General features: G+C 40.5%; 2 protein-coding genes across 6 annotated transcripts in view; both read right to left on the bottom strand.

Annotated features, from left to right (window-relative positions):
- The window catches only part of LOC135498761 (uncharacterized), a 115345-nt gene extending 95788 nt beyond the window's left edge, over positions 1–19557 (bottom strand). For all 5 annotated transcript variants that reach the window (XM_064789169.1, XM_064789174.1, XM_064789171.1 and 2 more), the window contains exon 1: positions 18118–19557. The gene's annotated coding sequence lies outside the window, so the exon portion shown is untranslated. The remainder of the gene's footprint in view (positions 1–18117) is intronic.
- LOC135498899 (uncharacterized) lies at positions 6759–12577 on the bottom strand. The gene is made up of 10 exons (XM_064789416.1): positions 12431–12577; positions 11939–12087; positions 11090–11613; positions 10673–10882; positions 10210–10349; positions 9926–10033; positions 9381–9634; positions 8922–9095; positions 8523–8699; positions 6759–8269 (listed from the first exon to the last, which is right to left on the bottom strand). Exons 1-10 carry the CDS (start codon positions 12569–12571, stop codon positions 8209–8211), a joined length of 1938 nt encoding a protein of 645 aa, XP_064645486.1. The 5' UTR covers positions 12572–12577; the 3' UTR covers positions 6759–8208.
- Positions 19558–21807: the final 2250 nt, after the last annotated feature.

Below are 21807 nucleotides of genomic sequence, written 5' to 3'. Positions count from 1 at the left end.
ATGTCAAAGCTGAATTTGATTTATTTTTGTATCCAAGAAACTTATGTTATATTGAATTTCTATTCATACTCCAGTGTAATACTATTATACATTATGAGACATGCTCTGGCAAGTGTAGGCGACTAGAATGTGGAGAAAAGGGAGAAAGGGCTATGATTTTAAAGATGTTTTTCCTCGAAATTATTTTTGTGTACAAGTCACAAGGACTTCCTTTTAAATAAAGTTCGTAGTGTATTTTTAAGTTGAAAACATCAGATTGGGTGATGTGATGGTTTTCATGAGTTTTGTGCAGCCTATTCCAGCGGTAACTCAATATCACAAAGTGATAACGACATGTTAAATGTTTCCAAGTTTTTCAAGATTACACTATGCGTATTTTCAACTGTGTTTGTTTTATTGAAGCCAAAGAATTGTTCCATTTTACGAACTTTGGCCAAATGGTTGTTTCCGTGGTGCAGTGGTCATTGCGAGCTTCTATGTTCCATCCCAGGTCAGGAATCAGCGCCAGATCAACGTCGAATTGACGCCGAAATTTTAGAATTGACGTCGATTGCTCGAGAACATTTCTACCGACTATTTCTAGGAATCAAATCGTCGATAACGCAGACCGATTGAAACTATACGTGTTTCGATTTCTGTCGATCGTATCTATGGCATTTCGATGTTCTGGCGACCAACGAAATGTTGTGAAATGACCCTCCAAAATATTGCCCGACTCTGCCAGAGACATTTCAAGGTCCGATTTTAGCATTGCTTCGCAAATGAAAAAATGAGTATCATATCGCTGTATATTTCAGCATGATTACTATTGGTCCCCCCGAGTTGTTTAAGTTATCAATATTGACGTCGCGCACTGGTGGTAGTGATTCACATGGGTAATCTAGCAACGAACCCTGCCATCGCGGGATTAGAGAACAGATGATTTTGTTACGAACAGTATGTTTGTTATCCTGGGTCATGATAATGTCGAATCCTAACAAACAAAATCATGTTTAGATGTTAACCAAGTGTCGAGTGAGGAGTGTGCATTGACTGCTGCACCACACGAAACAGATAGTTGAAACCTGCCCTAACCCATTCATATTGTATCAGCAGTGTTGTATGTATTGTACTGCATCATATTTCATATACTCTAGAAGCATAATGTACTTCAGGCATACGGTATCAGCAATGAGCAAACGGTATTTCTTATATAAGCCTGATATTTTAGATATTAGGTATAGACAATGACAGAACTGTATTTCTTATATGTATGCTCGAGAGGCTTGATGTTTAAGGCACAAGGTCATGAAGGTATGGGCCACGAGAGAACTGTATTTCTTATGATCGTGAATGGGCGTCAAGCTTGATATTTTAGGCATACGGTATCAACAATGATAGAACTGTATTTCTTATGATCGTGAATGGTCGTCAAGCTTGATATTTTAGGCATACGGTATTAACAATGATAGAACTGTATTTCTTATGATCGTGAATGGACGTCAAGCTTGATATTTAGGCATGCGGTATTATCAATGAGATAACTGTATTTCTTATACGCTCGTGAAGCTTGATATTTTAGGCCTAATCAGTGCGTGCATTATTTCTGAACTCAACAAAATTGCGACCCAGACAGTAAAACGAGTCAAGCGAATAGAAAACAAATTTTTGGTTGCAGTTTCTTTTTGAAAACTCCATTTCGTGAGATTCAGAGTGACGTGAAGACGTCTTTTCTTGAAAATTGATAATTTTATGGGAGAATAATTCATGCTAAGGGATGCAGTTCCCATTTTCAAGTGCATTTGTATCCAAAAATTCACCTGGTAATCGACATGCAATGTTTTACTGGCTGCGTCACATATTCTGATGCGTATTGTATCATAGAAACGTAATGTTTTGCTTGCATTGTGTGAATTGTATTTCTATTTGTACTCTAGAGAAACTTATTATTATCTTGATGCATTAGGGCCGTTGTATGAATGGTATTCCATTTCTGTGCTCTCGAAGCTTGCACCTATACATTGTTCGGCGCGGCTTATTCTAGCGGAGAGCAAAGTTTTACACAGATAAGATCACTTGTAAAACGTTCCTCTGAAGTCAACAGTAATAGTGAGTTTTTGCTATCCAATTCCAAGAATCGATCGACCGAGATTGATCGACTGATGCGAATGACTTCATCAATTTCTGAGCTGGTTTTCTTGATCTCAAAACCGGATTTTGTCAACCAGGCCTTGGTACCCAGTTGCCGAACCGTGATTCAGAATAGCATCCAGAAATTTGTGCGGTATACATTCTTTTACGCGATAAACTGGCGAGAAACAACACAAAGGTTGGTTTGTAAACCAAGAGGGCTGATGATAAAACAGGCCGAAATCTTGGTTGTGAATGCCTGCATGCATTTCTATACGGGGAATAGGAAACCGTTTTTGATATTTCCGATAATGAGAACGGGAACGAGGACTGTTTTCGGTGTAACGGGATAGCGAAACCTCACTCATAAGACTATTCAGATGTCGGTAACATATCCTTCTTTCCTCTAGAAACTTTTTATATAAGTGTTTATACGGTTTGATTTTAAAATCTTCTTATGTTTAGAGGAACGTTTCACAAAAGGAACACTTTAATGAAATGTTGCTCTGAACCAGAAGCAAAAGTCCGCAAACCATAAGACTATTGGTGGAAAATGGAATTCTACGATGAGTACAATTTAATGCATATGGGCCATTGTGTTAATTATATTCTAGAATCTTAGGATTTTTATGCTTGAACTATGTGGACAGTATGTCTTTTTGTACTCTAGAACATGTAACAAATACATGACACAGGACAGCATATCAACACATTGACCAGGAAAGGCGATTTTGAGTTAAAAGTTCTTTTCATAAATCTCCGTTGTAGTTCACGACCAAGATGGTAGTGCAAAGATCTCACCAGCTTAACATTGACAATTTGATGGGAAACGAATTGATGCTAATCAGTTACGTACATATATTTCCAATTGCATCCTGCTAAACAAGATAATTGTGACATTATGTTAATTTCGCTGTATACTGCGTCACGTATTTTGATACATATTTGGCCAATGTGTAAATTGTATACTCTTTAGAAGCGTGTAATATTGTTATACAAATAGGGATTGTGAGAATGATTTCTCGTGCTCTAGAGAGAAGCATGTCCTTTTTGATGTTTAAGGCATACAGAATGGACAATGGGAAATATGTATTTCTTATACATGCTTGTGAAGCTTGATATTTTAGGCATACATAATGGACAATGGGAGAGATGTATTTCTTATGTATGCTTGTGAAGCTTCATATGTTAGGCATACGGAATGGACAATGGGAGAGATGTTTTTCTTATATACGCTTGTGAAGCTTGATATTTAGGCTCAATCAGTGCGTGCTTTATTTTTGAACTCGACAAACTTGTGACCCAGACAGTAAAACGAGTCAAAGTGAACAGAAAACAAGTTGGGTTGCAGTTTATTTTTGAAAACTCCATTTCGTGAGATTCAGTGTCACGTGAAGACGTCTTTGTTTGAAAATTGATAATTTTATGGGAGAATAATTCATGCTAAGGGATGCAGTTCCCATTTTCAAGTGCATTTGCATCCAAAAATTCACCTGGTAATCGACATGCAATGTTTTACTGGCTGCGTCACATATTCTGATGCGTATTGTATCATAGAAACGTAATGTTTTGCTTGCATTGTGTGAATTGTATTTCTATTTGTACTCTAGAGAAACTTATTATTATCTTGATGCATTAGGGCCGTTGTATGAATGGTATTCCATTTCTGTGCTCTCGAAGCTTGCACCTATACATTGTTCGGCGCGGCTTATTCTAGCGGAGAGCAAAGTTTTACACAGATAAGATCACTTGTAAAACGTTCCTCTCAAGTCAACAGTAATAGTGAGTTTTTGCTATCCCATTCCAAGAACCGATCGACCGAGATTGATCGACTGATGCGAATAACTTCATCAATTTCTGAGCTGGTTTTATCGATCTCAAAACCGGATTTTGTCCACCAGGCCTTGGTACCCAGTTGCCGAACCGTGATTCAGAATAACATCCAGAAATTCGTGCGGTATACATTCTTTTACACGATAAACAGGCGAGAAGCAACACAAAGGTTGGATCTTGTAACCGGATTTTGTCAACCAGGCCTTGGTACCCGGTTGCCGAACCGTGATTCAGAATAACATCCAGAAAGGTTGGTTTGTAAACCAAGAGGGCTGATGATAAAACAGGCCGAAATCTTGGTTGTGAATGCCTGCATGCATTTCTATACGGGGAATAGGAATCTTTTTTGATATTTCCGATAATGAGAACGAGGACCGTTTTCGGTGTAACGGGATAGCGAAACCTCACTCATAAGACTATTCAGATGTCGGTATCCTTCTTTCCTCTAGAAACTTTTTATAAGAATTTAAAATCTTCTTGTGTTTAGAGGAACGTTTCACAAAAGGAACACTTTGATGAAATGTTGCTCTGAACCAGAAGCAAAAGTCTGCAAACCATAAGACTATTGGTGGAAAATGGAATTCTACGATGAGTACAATTCAATGCATATGGGCCATTGTGTTAATTATATTCTAGAATCTTAGGATTTTTATGCTTGAACTATGTGGACAGTATGTCTTTTTGTACTCTAGAACATGTAACAAATACATGACACAGGACAGCATAACAACACATTGACCAGGAAAGGCGATTTTGAGTTAAAAGTTATTTTCATAAATCTCCGTTGTAGTTCACGACCAAGATAAGATGGTAGTGCAAAGATCTCACTGACAATTCGATGGGAAACGAATTGATGCTAATCAGTTACGTACATGTCTTTCCAATTGCATCCTGCTAAACAAGATACTTGTGACATTATGTTAATTTCGCTGTATACTGCGTCACGTATTTTGATACATATTGGGCCAATGTGTGAATTGTATACTCTTTAGAAGCGTGTAATATTGTTATACAAATAGGGATTGTGAGAATGATTTCTCGTGCTCTAGAGAGAAGCATGTACTTTTTCAAAGGATATATAAATCCATTTCTGCTAAATGTAACCTTATAGACGTTGAGTGCGTAAAAGCAATGAGGACGTTATTGCCAAAGCGTGGCTTCAATAGTTACCGATACAATATGTCTGTATCGTTGCTCATAATTTATATGAAATTAAATTGAATCAAATCAAATCAAATTAACTAACTTTTGTGGATGAAGTTGACATGGGCTGGAGTTTTTTTGGTGTATTTGACCGGTAAATGATGCCGCCTTTTGGCAATAAATTATCTCAGCGGCAGTGTGAGGATTCTCTTGTCAGAATTGCTTTCGCTACTGATTGTCTTATTGTCAATCTGTCAGTAAACGGTCTTGGTAAAACACGGATTAGTTGGTAGACGAATTCTGGCAAGTGACCACCCGCACAGCCCTTTTTGGCTCACCGTCAGGGGAGTCTATACGATAGCCATGTGTCCGTCGTCCGTATCCTGTGTGGCACGTTTCTTAAAGAGGTTGAATAGCGCCTCCAGAAGCAAGCAACAGCGCCACCCGTAGCAGAAATAAGAACTGCTTAGTGACGTCATGGTTTCCATATACGGCATCTCATTTGCATATTTTTACAACCTTATTTACTACGAGTTATAAATATGCCAGTAGCACGTGGATCATGCCGGGCGGCGCTGTCAGGTGTTTCCACTATCTATGGGTTACATAATCGGCTACAAAGAGGCTAGTGTTCTAGTAAATGAAGTTAGCAATGATAGATAAAGAATGTTAGTGTATGTTACGCAGTCAATAGCGATAGTAGTGAGTTGGAGAGATGAGAAAATGGATGGAGAGAATAGTGGTATGGATTTCGAGTCGCCGGTGGATTCTGGGCCGGTGGAGAGCGAGGCCCCTGATCCGAACAGTACAGAAGAAATGGAGCGGCATGTTATCCAAGACTTGATTGACAACCATGACGACTCGAGATATTTGCCAGAATTGCGGGCACTGAACATGAGCGAAGAGGAGATGGGGCCATTCCAGCCAAGTGACCTGTCACTGCTGATGGCGAATGTCGGAGCCTCCAGAGACGCTGGTCTCGTCAGTACGCCAACGGCATTGAGGTGTTCCCCAAGGGTGGTGCAGACGCCAAGACGTGAGACTAACACCGGTGCGGTGACAGCTGTAGCAGATGGAGCCACGCGACTAACATGCAGCTGCAAGGCAACCTGTGCCAGGGGTTGTCCTTGCAAGAAGGCCATTCCCTCACGATTATGCACCAGTGCGTGTGCCTGTCGTCTTGGGAAATGCACGAACAGGGCCAGGGGTAACATGGTGAGTTCAAACACACTTAGTCACTACTTCAGAGGTCTTTTCACACAGTTCCCAAGCCCTCCCCAACTCTTTATGAGCCGCTGGTTCGACCATCAAGTATTTTGTGCCAGTTGTCATGCACTTCTTTTCGGATTTCCTTGGACAAGGGGTACCCATGTCAGATCTCGATGCTCAACCAGATGGAGTTAGATTGTCATTAATCAGATAGTAGTAGAAACCACTGGGGAAGATAGGGAATGAGACCGGGAAGAAATGGGGGATAATCATACTAGGCTACAGGCTATGACAGTTTGATATTGAGATGTGGGTGGTTGTCAGGTCTGTAGATAACCTCAACGAATTAAAAAGCATAGAGAAGGATGCGCTCTGAGCCAAGAATTAAAAGAACTCAATATGTATAGAGATATATCCGAGTATTATATTTGCAAAGTGTAAAAAGGTATACAAGTAATTGTTCAGTAATTGTTACTCACTGTACTAACAAATGAACAAGTGAGATTGCAAATACCCGGACAGCAAAAATCAAATCCTTTTGATGAAAACTTTAAATCATTTCATCTTACTTCTAGGAGGCAGGCCTGCAAAGCGTGCAGCAGAGGAGTTCCAGCATACCAGTGCAAGATGATCAAGTGGTGGGTACATGCATGAAAATAATATGTGACACATCGCATGCATTTCTGCTAAGCAAATATCTTTTTCTACTGTCCTTACAAAGCCATTGCAGTACATGTAAATACAAAGCAGGTGCTTATGGAACCAGATATTTGAAAGATATATTGTGTAACGCGTTAAATAAAAAAACGCAAAATTATGTTGTTGGAACAATATGAGGCAATTGAATAGTGTTGGCTCCTGATCAAATTCATAGTGTCAGTGCAACTCCCTGACAGATTCAGTTATTGATTAGGTCTTGAGGTAAAAAATTCATATTTATTCAACTTGAAACTTTTCAAAAATGTTCTTGTATCTTGCTTCAGCCTGGGCCATCAAATGAAATGCCAAGAGCAACTGGAGTTGCAAGACATGCAGGCCAGAATGCAAGTCAGCCAATCCACCAGCAAGTTGATATCCCAGAAGTAAGTGTCCCAAAAAACGAAAAGGAATTTATGGAAAGACCACTCGTAATACAGTGGGCACTGTATCAAGGACACCTCCGAGACTTAAAATGCAGGACTTACAATACAATCCTGATTACAATGTATTAGGGACGTGTCTTGAAAACAGCGGTCAGGTTATATAGAAATGACACAATTATGAGACCCTAACTTTTCTACATCAAACTAACTGTCATTACTCATCTGTTTTTCAGGAGTTTTTGCATGATCTTACCAATGATGAAGTTTGGAACTTTGTACAGATGGTCGTTAATGACCAACCGGAACTTCTTGCCGCCCTACAACAACATCACATGAAAATGCAGCACCAGAAGAGGGGAATCCCTCCCCAACCTCCTCCTTCTGATGCACCCAATGGATGCACTTGTAAAAGGTGTAGGGTGATGCCTACTCGAGACGAGCAAGTTTGCTGTGGTAAAACCTGGCCACAATGTGTCTCACTTGAGCCAGCAGTGCGTAATGTCTGCATCAATGAAGACGTAATTATCACGGCATTCCGTGGCAACAGAGAGATGTTAGCCAACATGAACAGGGAAAGAAACAACAGAGCCATGCGCCACACAGGCTATCGACAATTCATTATGTTAAAGTACGGATATCTTGGAAAATCTGTTAGAGTGGTAATTCCCTCATGCTGTGTTTGGATGATTCGCGAAAGGTTTCCTGCACCCGATGGCAGATACACAGGATTCAAACGTGCTGGAACACTGGCTGTGGTGTAGGCCTAGACAGTTACTTTTAAGAAAATAATTTGCATTGCGCTGTTGGAAAGGTGGCCAAAAACATTTCTGCATCACTCTAACACAAGCTGTTCTCCCGGCTGTTCTTCATTCACCTCGTCCTCGTTCCTCGAACTGCAAATGTAACATGAAAGTAAGTTAAAGAATATCTGCATTGACCTTTACCAGAATTTTTGATAACACTGACAATGTCTGCAAATCGAGTTTGTCTTCTGCGTCCTGTCCTCTAGTAAGTAGATGTATCAGTTAACACTTGACAGGTTGGTGTGGAACTGGCAACTGTGAACATGTAGGAGAGACTTTACTGCATCATATTAAAGATGTTTCTGTTATGGGCATGCCATTATTCTCTCCAGAAATAACTTACACTGCAGACTTTCCCATTCTGGACTTGTAATTATCCAGAAGCTGTTCCGTGGAGACTCCCTGCACTGGGGCAATGTTTGGTGCAATATTTCTGGGATCCGACTCATCTATCACGTGCTTGGCTGAAAGCCTACTCGGGTAATGCCTCCTCTCCTCCAGAACCATAAACTTTAGTGTTCTGAAAATATTGTTGAATTTGTATTAGTGTTTTTGAACATTGATCTACTACATTTGTTACTGTAAAGCTATCTCCAATAAATTAGTTTGTTCACTTCGTCTTCAAGTCGTACAAGTTTTTTCTGTGAACATCAGGTGGACTCCTGATCTCCCAGTTCCTGCAACTGGTTCCATCTACTAATACGAAGACAATAGTCTGGTAATGCATGCAAGAGATATTTACCTATGATAACTGTAGTTTTTTGGTTCTTTCTTGAACCGCAAAACCCACTGCGCACCTCCTTTGGAATACGCTTTTGTCACAACTGATTTTCCATTTGATGTCGCGATTTCACGATGGATATGATGGTTGTGGTCGATGGCTGCAAGTCTCGTCCTTGCCACCATGGTGCTATACCTGAAGAAATTCATTCATACGTCATGATTGAGTCACTCATTGAAAATATGCCATTATCTTCCATTTTTGGCAGACAGAATGGGGAACATCATTCAAACAGCTACACTGCGTATTGTTGAACAACTTGCTAATAAAGGTCATCCCCCCCCCCCCATTCCATTTTACCTCTGTAATCAGGATACTTCCCTATAGCATGTACAAAGGACAGACTTTTTCAGTCCAATTAGTGTCCTTTAATGGGAGTTTCTTGTGTATTTTGAATGATGATTGTGTATATGTACTTACTCGAAGTGGTTTCGTTTTGATGCATACATGTTAATGAGGCCGTTGAAATTTTCCAAGAGACCTGTGTGGTGGAATCCAACATACATCTTCAGGTCTTGGAGAAGTTTCTCCAGCATCACCACTTCCCTCACAGCTTGAATGGTTGATTCGCTTTTGATTGGTGGCCTCTCCTCATCAACAGTACCGTGGGTGCACTGTCCCGTGGACCATTCATGGATGCCTTGCATGTGGTACAAGACAGAGAGCCACAATTCCTGAAAACGATATCATTAATATTGCAGCAGACTTGAGACTGACGTGATATATTTTTATACAGAATGTATATCCTAAAGCAAAATGAATACTTAGAGTGAATACTAAATTTCATACAAAATGATTCTAAATTCAAACTGTAACAAATCCACATTAACCAGCCAAGAACAGATCATTTTGTTTGTGGGTTTGTATGGCAGTTGCAAGTGTAACTTGAAGTCAAATTATTATTCTCTGATTGTAGGCGTGAAGAGATGAACAGTATGGGCAATTTACTAGCCGACTAATTTTACCTTGATAACATCTTGGTCACCTTTACATGTCCCACAGCTAAACCAGAAGTGATTTACTATTGGCTTGACCCACACTAGCAACTCTTGGTGTCTCGCCTTCTTTGCAAGCTATGTTGAGTAGAAATATAGAATCAAATGAGTTATAAAACACGCTGGTCATACATGCAACTATATTCAACGACATATTTTCTTTGTTCAAAACTACTTCAATTGTAGTACATATTTTGAGTGATCAATGGATACAGTTGACTTAGATGTGAAATTATTTATTATGTTGTACCTACCTCAACAAGGGCTGTTCCTATCTTTTTCGACCGGTGCCAAACATCGAGGTAATGCATCACTTTCAGGATATTTTGGACATCAGTATCTTCTAGTTGTGGGAAAAGTGCCTTTAGTTTTGTCTCGGAGCGCTGACTACCTTCTGAAATGAGGAAATGCACAAATATATACATGTATTTTTACTGTAACAGAAGAAAAAGGGATACGAGACATGAAGCATTTTCATACCGACTCCTTGAAAAAATTTATAAAAAGAACCTACAGGTATGATTGCTGAATGCTGTGAATGAATAAAACAGATGCAGAAAGTAATCAATAGAGTGGTCTTGCCTCTGGTTGGAAACCAATGAGTAGGTGGTCTTGTAGACACACAGACTGCAAGGTTTTTCAAAGATATCAACTTATCGTTTTAATATGTCAAGACAAGTATCAAATGTGTCTTTATAATCACTTGTAAGCCTTTACCTAAGAGTACTCTTGTGGGTCTGTGATCATCTGTCGTGAAGGAGTTTATGCCAACTTTTCCACAGAGATAGGCTAGCCCCAATATCGCAGCGTGCCGTTCCATATTAGGACTTTTTAACCCGACCTCCCTCTTATCAGTCGTGGTCAGGTGAACAATGTAACTACTGGCCGCATCCATAAACGAGTACTGCAGGTACTTGGCCGAAAAACCTGAAAGAGACAAAGTCTAATGTACAATCACACCACTTCTATATGTGCAATCTAGGGAGCAGTGTTCAACTCCCAAGACTTCGCCCCGTACAGTAACCTAAACATTTTATCTAAAATAATCTCCATAACCATTTCAATCACAACCATATAGTCATGCTATAGGCATACTCCTGTAATAAAGACAGAAATAACACAGTGACAACTTACCTGGACTGTCACACCTTCCATCACCACACAGATCAAGGGGCTGTCCCTGCTTCGCTAAGCTTTCTATAATTATACCATGAGCAAAATCATAGTACCTGTTGACAGCAGGCGTCACATATGCATCTTGTACCCGGTGGAATGTCGAGGCAGAAGGAATGACGAGATTCATGAATTTGGCTAAATGAGCCACTTTGGCATAACTGTTCCCTGTCATAGTAATTGAAGCCATGAGTAATAAATTTGTGGTATAAATACCAGTGTCCTTGTGGCTGGACTGCCAAGAATTCTGTACATGACGGGGCTTAATGCAGCACTTCTGTCGAAGGACAAGTGTACCCCCCACAAAGAAATGATCCGTTAAAACATCAGCCCCACAGATCTGACACAACTGTTCTCTGTATTTGCCATTGAAAAGTTCCTTGCACTTGGACAAAGAGCAAACAAACAGCTGATCGGCAAGGAGGTCTTCGTCAGCAGCAGACATTCCACTCTCCAACTGGCGCTCATATCCATCGGCAAGCAACCTGGAAATGCAATAAAGCAATATTGTAATTCAGGTTCTGCAGTGTAGTAATTGGATGATGTACAGTAAGTAACTTTGGTTACTTGGTTGGTTATTGTTAAAATAAACTTCTGATATTAAAATAATATTTTTGGAAATCACTGTATAGTTGGGCAAGATGCGATGGCCATCAATTTTGTCACCAAAACAATGTCTGCAGACGACCTACCAACTTGTTCAGTGCTTAAGTACAGACACATCCAAGGAAACCTGCTCTATTTACTTTTATTAATATAACAAAAAATAGTACTGAACTTGTTATCAATAAAGGTTCTTTTATCATTTACCTTTTGTTTGGAACCTGATCAAACACTTCCCCATCAACCATGTCCTCAGTAACAGTTGTTGGCTGCACAGGTAGTTCTTCATTTCTTTGGTCTTGGAATTCTTCCATGACGGTATGGTCAACCTCCAAGTCATCTTCAGGTTCCTGAATCTGAAATATGCCATGTGATTTAAGTACAAGAGGCAAAACAACAATTTTCTAAGGCCTATATTCAAATGTGGGTGATATAGTCATTTAGATTGATGACGTATCAATACTGATTGCAGGGGCATACTCTAGCTTTTTAGTTGGTGGTGGTTGGGGGCAAAAGGCTCTCGACAGGCGGGAGGGCAAAATGATCGGGGCACCTCCTGGAAATTCTTTAGCCAAAAACACGGTAAAAAAGTAACACATCTCTTAAATGATCGGGGGGGGGGGGGGGGGGGATTTCCCCCTGCTCCCTCCCCTGGTAGTTGCATCCCTGAATGGTGAAAGTTCATGGATAGTTATTTACCTCCAAGTCAAGGGCATTATCCTCACTGCTCATCAAAGACGCTTGCAATTGAGCAATAGGGCCCTCGTCATCAGAGTTTTCCTCATTGCTGTCCTCGTCAACATCAAGGAAACTGCAATCAAGATCAGCGACTCCACTCATGTCAGGAAAGCCAATATCATGAACAGGTCCCACTGAACTGAAACAGAAATGAAATAGTTTTATCATTTGACACTGCACTAGGCCCTAGCAGAAGATTGTCAATAAATTATGAAATATTCAATGTATGTATGTATGTATATACCATATTTAAATTTAAGCGCCCTTTTCAGATTATTATCCGTTCAAAGGCGCTTTTACAATATTAATAACATTGTCGATACCAGTACAAGTCTCGGAGGACTTATCATCCTTCACCTATTGCTATTGGCCTGCCCAAGGCCCTTGGCCAGTTGACATGACACTGCCATTGTATTTGTAGGCTGTCATGATGTAATACTTGACTTGCCAAACTCAGAAATGCAGCGCCACTCGCGGACAAAGACAGAACAACTCGACATTTTTTTCACCGGTTTTCGCTGCGCATGCGTACCAGCCATCCGGAAACTAATAATGGCGGCAATCTGAACTTGTTTTGTGTAAGTTTTTGAGAGTTCAAAAAGTTCTTTAAGGCTCATGATTTAAGATAATTTAGCAATCTGATAACTATTACGTGTTAAGAAACAGACGTACCACAGTTATAACCAGTTTACCTGTGTGAATTTGCTTTCACTGCGTGAAGAACAGTTGTTTTTCTCGTCCGTCGCCGCGAAAGATGACGGCTGGTACGCATGCGCAGCGAAAACCGGTGGAAAAAATGTCGAGTTGTTCTATCTTTGTCCGCGAGTGGCGCTGCATTTCTGAGTTTGGCAAGTCAAGTATTGTAGGCTAGGCTAGGCTAGGCCTAGGCCTATACTAATAGGGCCTACTTCTAAATTGCCATGCTTGCAATTTTTGCATATTTGCTAAAAACCGGGTTCAGCTGCAGATTTTATGATTGGGATAGCCATCCTGGCCTAATAATAGTACCAAACCTTCCTAGATAGCCATCCTGGCCTAATAATAGTACCAAACCTTCCTAACATCTTGGAAAGCAGACAGAGAAAAATCAAAACACCATACCTTGGCAAAACGCCAGGCAGTGAGTGTCTGTAGATTTTGCACACTCACACTGTGCTGTAGTGTATGCCTAAATGCTGTGCATGCTACGTGTATGACAGTACATACCTCCCAGAGCCGAGTGCGGCTCGAGCATCATCAACTTCCATCGGGATATTTGGTAGAGGCAGACCTTCAAGAGTCCCAAGAAGAAACTTTGCAAAGTCTTCATCAAACTGATAATTATATTCCTTCCTTCTCTGTCTCCAACAATTAAAAGTTGCTGCAGTCAACCTGATGCGTTTATCCGCGAGCGAATCGACAAGACGAGGCATTTTTCAAGCATCCGAATGGTACCTTACAGATCCGCAAGGGGCGCGTTACCGAAAATGTTGCAAAAATCAATAACGTGATCGTAAATATTGTCATATTTTTCAAGATGAGAGTATGTAAATGATACGCAAACGGTAAACCAATGAAAGGCCAGTATCTATTGAACCTTACAAGTAATTTGGGGGCCTTGAAACTCCTTATATTTATCAATGAAACCTTATTCCCGCCTAAGGTTTTGACCGGGCCGTCCAAAACTCCCCATTTTCTGACGGGTCCTTTCCTTTAACCGCTTGTGCTATGAACTTGAAACTTTGTACACATTATGACCTAGGTCACATGACTTTTGGCAGCGAATTTCGGTCCGGTCTGATTCTTCACCTGGCCACCAGGGAGCTAAAACCAAAAACTTAAAAAGTGCGATAAATCGTTTATTACTGATTTGTTTTTGCTAAAATTTGCATGGTGAGTACCCCTAGCAAGGATACATCACATATCATACGGGTTTTTGATTTGACCTACTTTTCAAGGTCACAGAGGTCAAACTCTAAAATTTCACCGATAGTGGCACACTTTGTCTTTATTTGTCCTATAGTTTGTCCTATATAATTTATTATTTATCTATAGTCTTTAAATTGGGTATGTAGACACCTGTTACGTAGCTCTACATGTTGACAAAAAATCAGGTCGATGTGGCGTACTTTTCAAGGTCACAGAGGTCAAATGGTGTGAATTGGCCGTTTGTGTGTAAATATGGCACGTTTCTTAACCACTAAAGCTATGAACTTTAAACTTGGTACACATGACCCCCTAGGTCAGATGACCTGTGACACTGATTTTCGGTCTGGTCTGATTCTTAACTTGGCCACCAGGGGGCCAAAACCAAAAATTTGAATAGTGCCATATCTCGCTTATTACTGATTAGTTTTTGGTAAAAATTTTATGGTAGATACTCTTAGCAAGGATGCATCACATATGATACGGGTTTTTGATTTGACCTGCTTGTCAAGGTCACAGAGGTCAAATCGTGTAAATTGGCCATTTGAGCGTAACTGTGGAACGTTTGTTAACCCCAAAGGCCATGAACTTGAGGCTTTGTACAAAGTACCCCCTAGGTCAGCTGACTTCTGACCCTGAATTTCAGTCCGGTCTGATTCTTGACTTGGCCACCAGGGGGCCAAAAGTGAAAACCTAGAAAGTGTGATATCTCGCTTATTAGTGATTCGTTTTCAATAACATTTTTATGGTAGGTTCTCCTAGCAAGGATATATCGCGTATCATATGAGTTTTTAATCTGACCTGCTTTTCAAGGTCACGGAGGTCAAATGGCGTAAATTGGTCGTTTGATTGTAACTATGGCACGTTTCTTAACCACTAAAGCTATGAACTTGAAATTTGGTACACCTGACTCCCTACGTCATGTAACCTCGGACACCGAATTTCGAATCTGATCTGGTACTCAACTTGGCCACCAGAAGGCAAAAACTAAAATAAGTAAAAAGTGCAATATCTCGTTTATTAGTGACTTGTTTTTGATGATATTCTTATGGTACTTACTCCAAGCAACGATACATCACTTCATACCGACTTTGGTTTGACTTGTATACTAAACATGTACAATGATTCTTAACCTGGATTAATTCCAAAGCACCAAATATCTATACGGTGAGCACAATGGCCCCTGGCCGTTTCATTTTTTTAGGTATAACTACAATCATCAACTTTTGTAATACGGACATTTTCTTCTCTACTTGTATGTCACATGGACCAAGGTATTATTCAATGTATTACGAGGGCGGATCAAGAAGTTTTTAAAAAACTTGATATAACTTTTTGCCGCCGAGGCGAAACCAGGGCCTGCATCATGCTGAAATCACTGCATATTGTGGCCACTTTCACATAAATGTTGATGTTTTATCGCTATGTGTTGACCCTTGAGTGGCAATTGAATTCTGACTAAAAACAGGTGGTGCATTTTTGACAAACTTGTTATGAAAATTTTCAGTATTTAAAAGTCACCACCATATTTTCCTTTAGGCATTACTAATCAACATACCAGAGCACTTACTTATTCCTGGCTCTTCGTCCCTAGCACAATTCATACAAGGGGGCTTTATAAACTACCTGTTTGTGACCGAGTTTTTTTTAGCAGAATTTCACCAAATTTAACACTTAAATGAAACATTAGATATTAAAAATAACTGGGAATCAAAAGCCACTTGTTACAACTATAAAGTGAATCTGGATGCTTTTACTTAATGCTTAACACGCATTCGACCAGCATGATTGAGGCTGATCAAATGTAATTAAAGACTGATGATTGACGTATTTGAAAAATTCGACCAGAATTCACCACATTGCAAACGTGTCATCAATATTATTTATATTGAATAACAATGGTACATCTGGTTAGCCCACGTGACCGATATTTACACATTTTATAAATGCTTGTTTCTACTCACTGGTGCAAATATTGGCTTTTGAAAAATAACGGAATCAATATATTTTATGAGGGTTTTTCAAACTTTTCGATTTTCAGAATTCAAAGGCTGCACCCAACCTCTGCTAAATAAGCTGCAGTTCCAGTTATTGTAGGAGTATGGGGATAATTTTTAGATGCGCTTAAGACAGTTGCATCATTTGAGCAAATGTGTTTTCCAAAGTCTGTGATAACCCCTTTTGAAATGAATGCCCCATTGTTAAAACTTATTGAACCGTCCTCGTATATAGCCAGAAGGCCACCTTGCTCTATCAAATTGGTTGGCTTGGTATAGAATTTCTGTCCTTCACTCCTTGGTTGCCCAAATGGTGAGATTGTTCAGACTGTCATCCCAATACTGTCTACTCCCTTTAGTGTAGAATGCCGTGGCCAACATGGACAATGTATTTTTCACTCTGCTGAGCGCAACAGAGCAATGACGCTGTCAGCTGGCTGCAGCTTCATGCACTGTTCCTCCTGTGCTTCCAGAAAAGAGCTACATTGTATATTATGAAGCCCTTAAACAATGTAAGAACATCAGTAGGCCTACTTGTGATTTTTGCTCGCAAGTAATAATGAAGGAAGTAATCTTTATATCACCTCAACGATTGTTGTATGCTGGTGGTGTAAAATAAAGTGAAACATGCCATATTGGCCGCGGCAATCGATTGTAAAAAAGTAGCAGTTGAAAATATCACAAAGAAGCAAAATGACACATACGGTGATTCTCTGTACACGCTTTTGATTGGACGAAATAGGTCGTTTGCTGCATATCATTATATTTAGAACATGGTATTATATTGAATGAATGCTACAATGTTGGTGGTGCATATCTATAACAAAAAGTAGAATACGAAGGTGGTGGTAAATCATAAATAGAAAAAAAGAATAAAGTATATTATTCGCATTTCAGTGTTGTAGTGAGTCATTTGCGTGAGAGAGTTGCAGCAACCAGCACACTGTCAACAGACAAATGTTCGTGCTTTTTTATTTTTCCAATCAGCCAACATTTCTGAAAAAAATATCCACGACTTTTATTTTTTTGTTGATTTTGAAATTTCGATCAGTTTTTCGAATCTAAAACTTTTTTCGCGATTTTTATTTTCGCGAATATAGGCTGTTTGCAAATTCTGCAAAAAAAAACCCTGTGTAAATTAAGGGGTTTACAGTACGGATGGATCACATGAGTATAATGGTGATCTGATGTGATCGCTACGACTGGTACTTGTATGTTTCTATTTCCCTGATAGTTCTTGTCGGCTGAACTGCATCAAAACTTCTTCCCGAACCCCCCCCCCCACGATGACGTGCCCCAGTACACAACGCAATTTGCGACCAGCTAAAAAAAGGTCACCCAGGTCACTGAAGTTCATGGCATTTTTTGTCTGGTCATCAGAAGGGCTGGACTCGCGTGCAGGAGGAGGGGGTTATGACGAGAGCGGAGAAATGACAATGTCCGGAAATAGATCATCCGACAATCGAAAGTATATAATTTTTACAAAGTTTTCTCACCCAGGCAGAAAAGGTTCCTTCACTTTTTTTGTTTTTATAATTACTTCGCCGGATGGTCGGTGTTCTACTCTAGCCAACATCTTCCGGTATTAGCCTACAGCTGGCAGAAAGCATGATTGATTGATCAAAACTCACCCCGTACCCAATGCAGCCAGCGGCAAGTTTTTTGGGCGCAGCTATAATTGACCTCCCATACAATAAGGCGATGTGAGGACTGTATCTATAAAGTACTAAAATGTCACAAACTTACCACAGCCTGGTTTCTTCAATTCTCTATGAGTCCACTTGCTGTCGATCCTGGCTTGGCGAGCTCCACATTTACGATATGATTGAATAGATCCTTCCAGAATCCATTCACGTGGTTTAGAATAATACGAATATACACGATTCCGAATACGACAACATATGTACACGAACAAAGTTCACAAAGATCTCATCGGCCTCCAAATAAATCAATGAATAAAATGTTACTCACGTTCTCCGTATTGGAATCACGGCCGTTAGCTAGGTAATTTTTACGTGGAGAAATCCCTCGGTCTTGTTACTATGAATAGCCTGCCGACCACCGCGCCAACGGCGGGTTGAGTAACCAAAGTGGCTTGGTATATAATAAGGAATACGACCAGGAGACCCGGGCTCGCGATTTTCAAAGTTGGTCAAGCAAATCTCCTGCTACACCATCGACGAGCCGTGTAGTTGGTTCCACATTGTAGCATACACCACCAAGATGAGAAATTACCATATAATTTTCCCTTTTCATCATTCTGTTTACGTTTATAAGCCCCCCTTTAGGAGGGGCTCTTAAGATACACGTGTGTGCGGGAGTAGATAATGTAAATGAATGATGAGAAATAAAGAGAGATTGTATATCCTACAAACAATTTTTTTTGGTATTTTTCTGAATTAACTCCGTTGAGTTTACCGATTTCTCCGCGATCTTCCGGTGGTGGTTGCTATCCCATTGGTTGAAATTAATTTAAATCTTCATGGGAATTCGCTACATCATATGCCTAAGAAATTGGCCAATTATTAATATTTTTATCAGAGAAATATCCGTCCTAAATAATGACAGAAAAGGGTGGTTTATTTCAATTTTGTGTCGACATGATCGAGGTCACGTGACATAAAAACAAAACAATCGCACACACCCGTCCAAAAAAGGCACTTTAAGAAAAACAAATACGTTTTTCCAGCTTAAAACCACACTGACGACTAAGTTATATTGGTCTACTGCCCAAATCTGAAGTATCAAATTGAATCACAAACTAGAACTAGCTCTATTTAGCTATAGTTGCGTGAAAAATTCGGGTGAGCGACGTACATTCTGTACCCTAGCGGCCAATAAGTAAACTACTTTCAGCCGTCTGCTCCGGTCTCGTTAGGGAGTTTTTCCAAAATGTACGCGATGATGACGTGCCCCATTAACCCTTAAAGCGCCGAATTAACAAAATCATATTACCCCTGAGCGCCGAATTAACCGAGCATTTTTGAAAATGATTAATAACAACGTTATTTTTGTTACAAACACCATGGAATGTACTGATGATTTTATACAAATGGTAATTCCCGTCGATTTTTGTGACATTTCCCGCCAAAATTTACTAATTAGGGGTTAATTAGTGCAAATACCCATAATCAACAAAAATATGGCCAGAACATACCTCCATCAGCTTTTTATACCTCCCTTGGTATTTTAATATGAAGTCTACAAATACAAATACATCGTTTCCATCCGATTCCTGGTCGAAGCATCCGTCTAATTAGTCGTAGCAGCGCTAATTACTCCTGATGACGTCATTCCCGCGAAAATGGGGCTTCAAGTTTTTGATAAAATACTCAAAAGCTTGTATAGAAACTTGAAATTTGTTCGATGCCATTTTGTGCTAAGCATCACTGTCGAAGTACCAAAGAGCGTACATGCACACTCACTGCCATCTCTTAGCAGACAGGTGGAACTAAATGTCTGCTGTCGACGATCGTCGCCTCTGGCGCTTTCCCCCTTATGTCGACGATCGTCGCCTCTGGCGGTTTAAGGGTTAACAGGACGTAACATCTATTTTAAAATGCGTTTCGAAAGTGAATGCATGAGGACAACCCATTTGTGTCGTATATCACTGGAAACGCCCGATTCCCGTGAATAAGGTCAATCACAATGTATTACATTACCAAAACAAAAATGTGTCGGAAGGAACTATATGGATGGTCCCATCGCACCCCCCCCCCTCCAGCAGTATGACACAGAAGGGCTAGTTGACTGTTCACCGGGGGGGTTTGGGGGGAGCTTCCCCCCAACGCACTGGTAAAAACCTATGTCGACGGAGGGGGGTTTGGGGGGTGTCCCCCCATTGTAACAGCTGTAGTTGTTAGAGCTTGCACTTAACATATGCTCGTAGGGGGGTTCGGGGGAGCTCCCCCGACCTAAAGGGGGGCTCACTAAGTTCTTGACTTTACATATTAAAGACTTGCTAGTTTCTATTCTTGGTTCATAAGAGTCCCTCGATATGGGTTCTTCGTTACCATGTACGAATTCTTGGCATATGAACCGATCTTACCTGTTTTAAACTGATTTTCCGGCGAAATATCGAAGAAACTCGCACGGGATTTGGCGCATCAGCAAATTTCTCCGCCAGTTGACGAAGTACCCAAAAAATTGATTACGCAGTAACCATTCCTGGCACATGACCTAATTATTATTCACTTCCGATTTGGGTCCCTCCCTTTTATTATCATAATCGACGCGTTCAAAGTTGGTCAAGGGAAATTACTTCATAAATCATGCAAATTACCACGAAGGCGTCATGTTTGCAGATCAACCAATCAGATCGGAGATTCCACAGGAGTCATGTGATCAAATAAATTGTTAAGGCACATTGTTGTCTAACGGCCGTGGAATAGAACGATCTAAATAATCGCGGGTGGGAGGCCTCCCTTCATGAGCCACGGCGGGAGAAAATAGTGACGGCAAACACTGCACAAAAACGTCCGTTTATGCTCCCTCCAAAACGATGTCTCTACACGACGTCAATATCTCCAGAATATACGATATCCACTCTTTCCGCTCATCCAATACTAGCCTCCTCCCTATCCACAACGATCTGCCAAAATGCCATATTTAAAAGTCCGAAAAAAAGTAGAAATTAGAGAAATCCATCCTCGTCGTTATCGTCTCTCCTCCTAAATTATGTGACCTTTTCCCCGTCAGCCGCAACCGGCTGATCGGTCTTCGCGGCGGGGTCCTGCGCCCCAACAGCCAGAGCCGAGAGGTCCGACTTCAATCTGCATTGGTGGGCATGTACTAGGCCTATAATATGTAAAGAGCAAGCTCTAGTCAACTCCCACAACTGTTTGACATGGGGGAGCCCCCCAAACCCCGTCCTTCTGACATATTTAGCCAGTACATTTGGGGATGAGACCCCCAAAGCCCCAACCCCGTTCTCTGAAAGTGACAGGTTTTAGTCAGTACATTGGGGGGAAATTCCTTGGAGACGCTGAACAATAAGGCCCCATAAGAAATAGTCCCCGCCCCGGTAGCTGTCTCATATCTGCGGACAGAAGCAGCTCTTTGTGGTGAAATAATAATTGAATTTTCCACCTGCTAGCCTAGATATTTGTGTATGTTTCTTCAGCAGTTAGTTAATAACGAATTTTTGTAGCTGATATATTCTTAATTGTTTTAACGCGTTTTTTTTATTCGTTTGGCGCCAAAATCAAGAATGGCAAATTTATTATCTTGACACTGGAGGCGCTGATGTCGTTCCGGAACGGTAGATGCTAAATCGGATAGCCAGGCGGTAAGGGAACTCCTGCACTCTGACCACGTGACCTACATCATTACTTCACAGTTCTGGCACTGGGTCGAGTTTGGCAGTTACTAGAAATCACGTGACTGGATCTGGATTTAGTAGTGATAAAACTGACTTTTTTGAAGTTACGTAAATCG

Source organism: Lineus longissimus, chromosome 14, assembly GCF_910592395.1.
Source record: "Lineus longissimus chromosome 14, tnLinLong1.2, whole genome shotgun sequence".
NCBI classification, from domain to species: Eukaryota; Metazoa; Nemertea; class Pilidiophora; order Heteronemertea; family Lineidae; genus Lineus; species Lineus longissimus.
The sequence above is the reverse complement of the archived record's forward strand: the minus strand, read 5'-3'. Positions and strand labels throughout refer to the sequence as shown.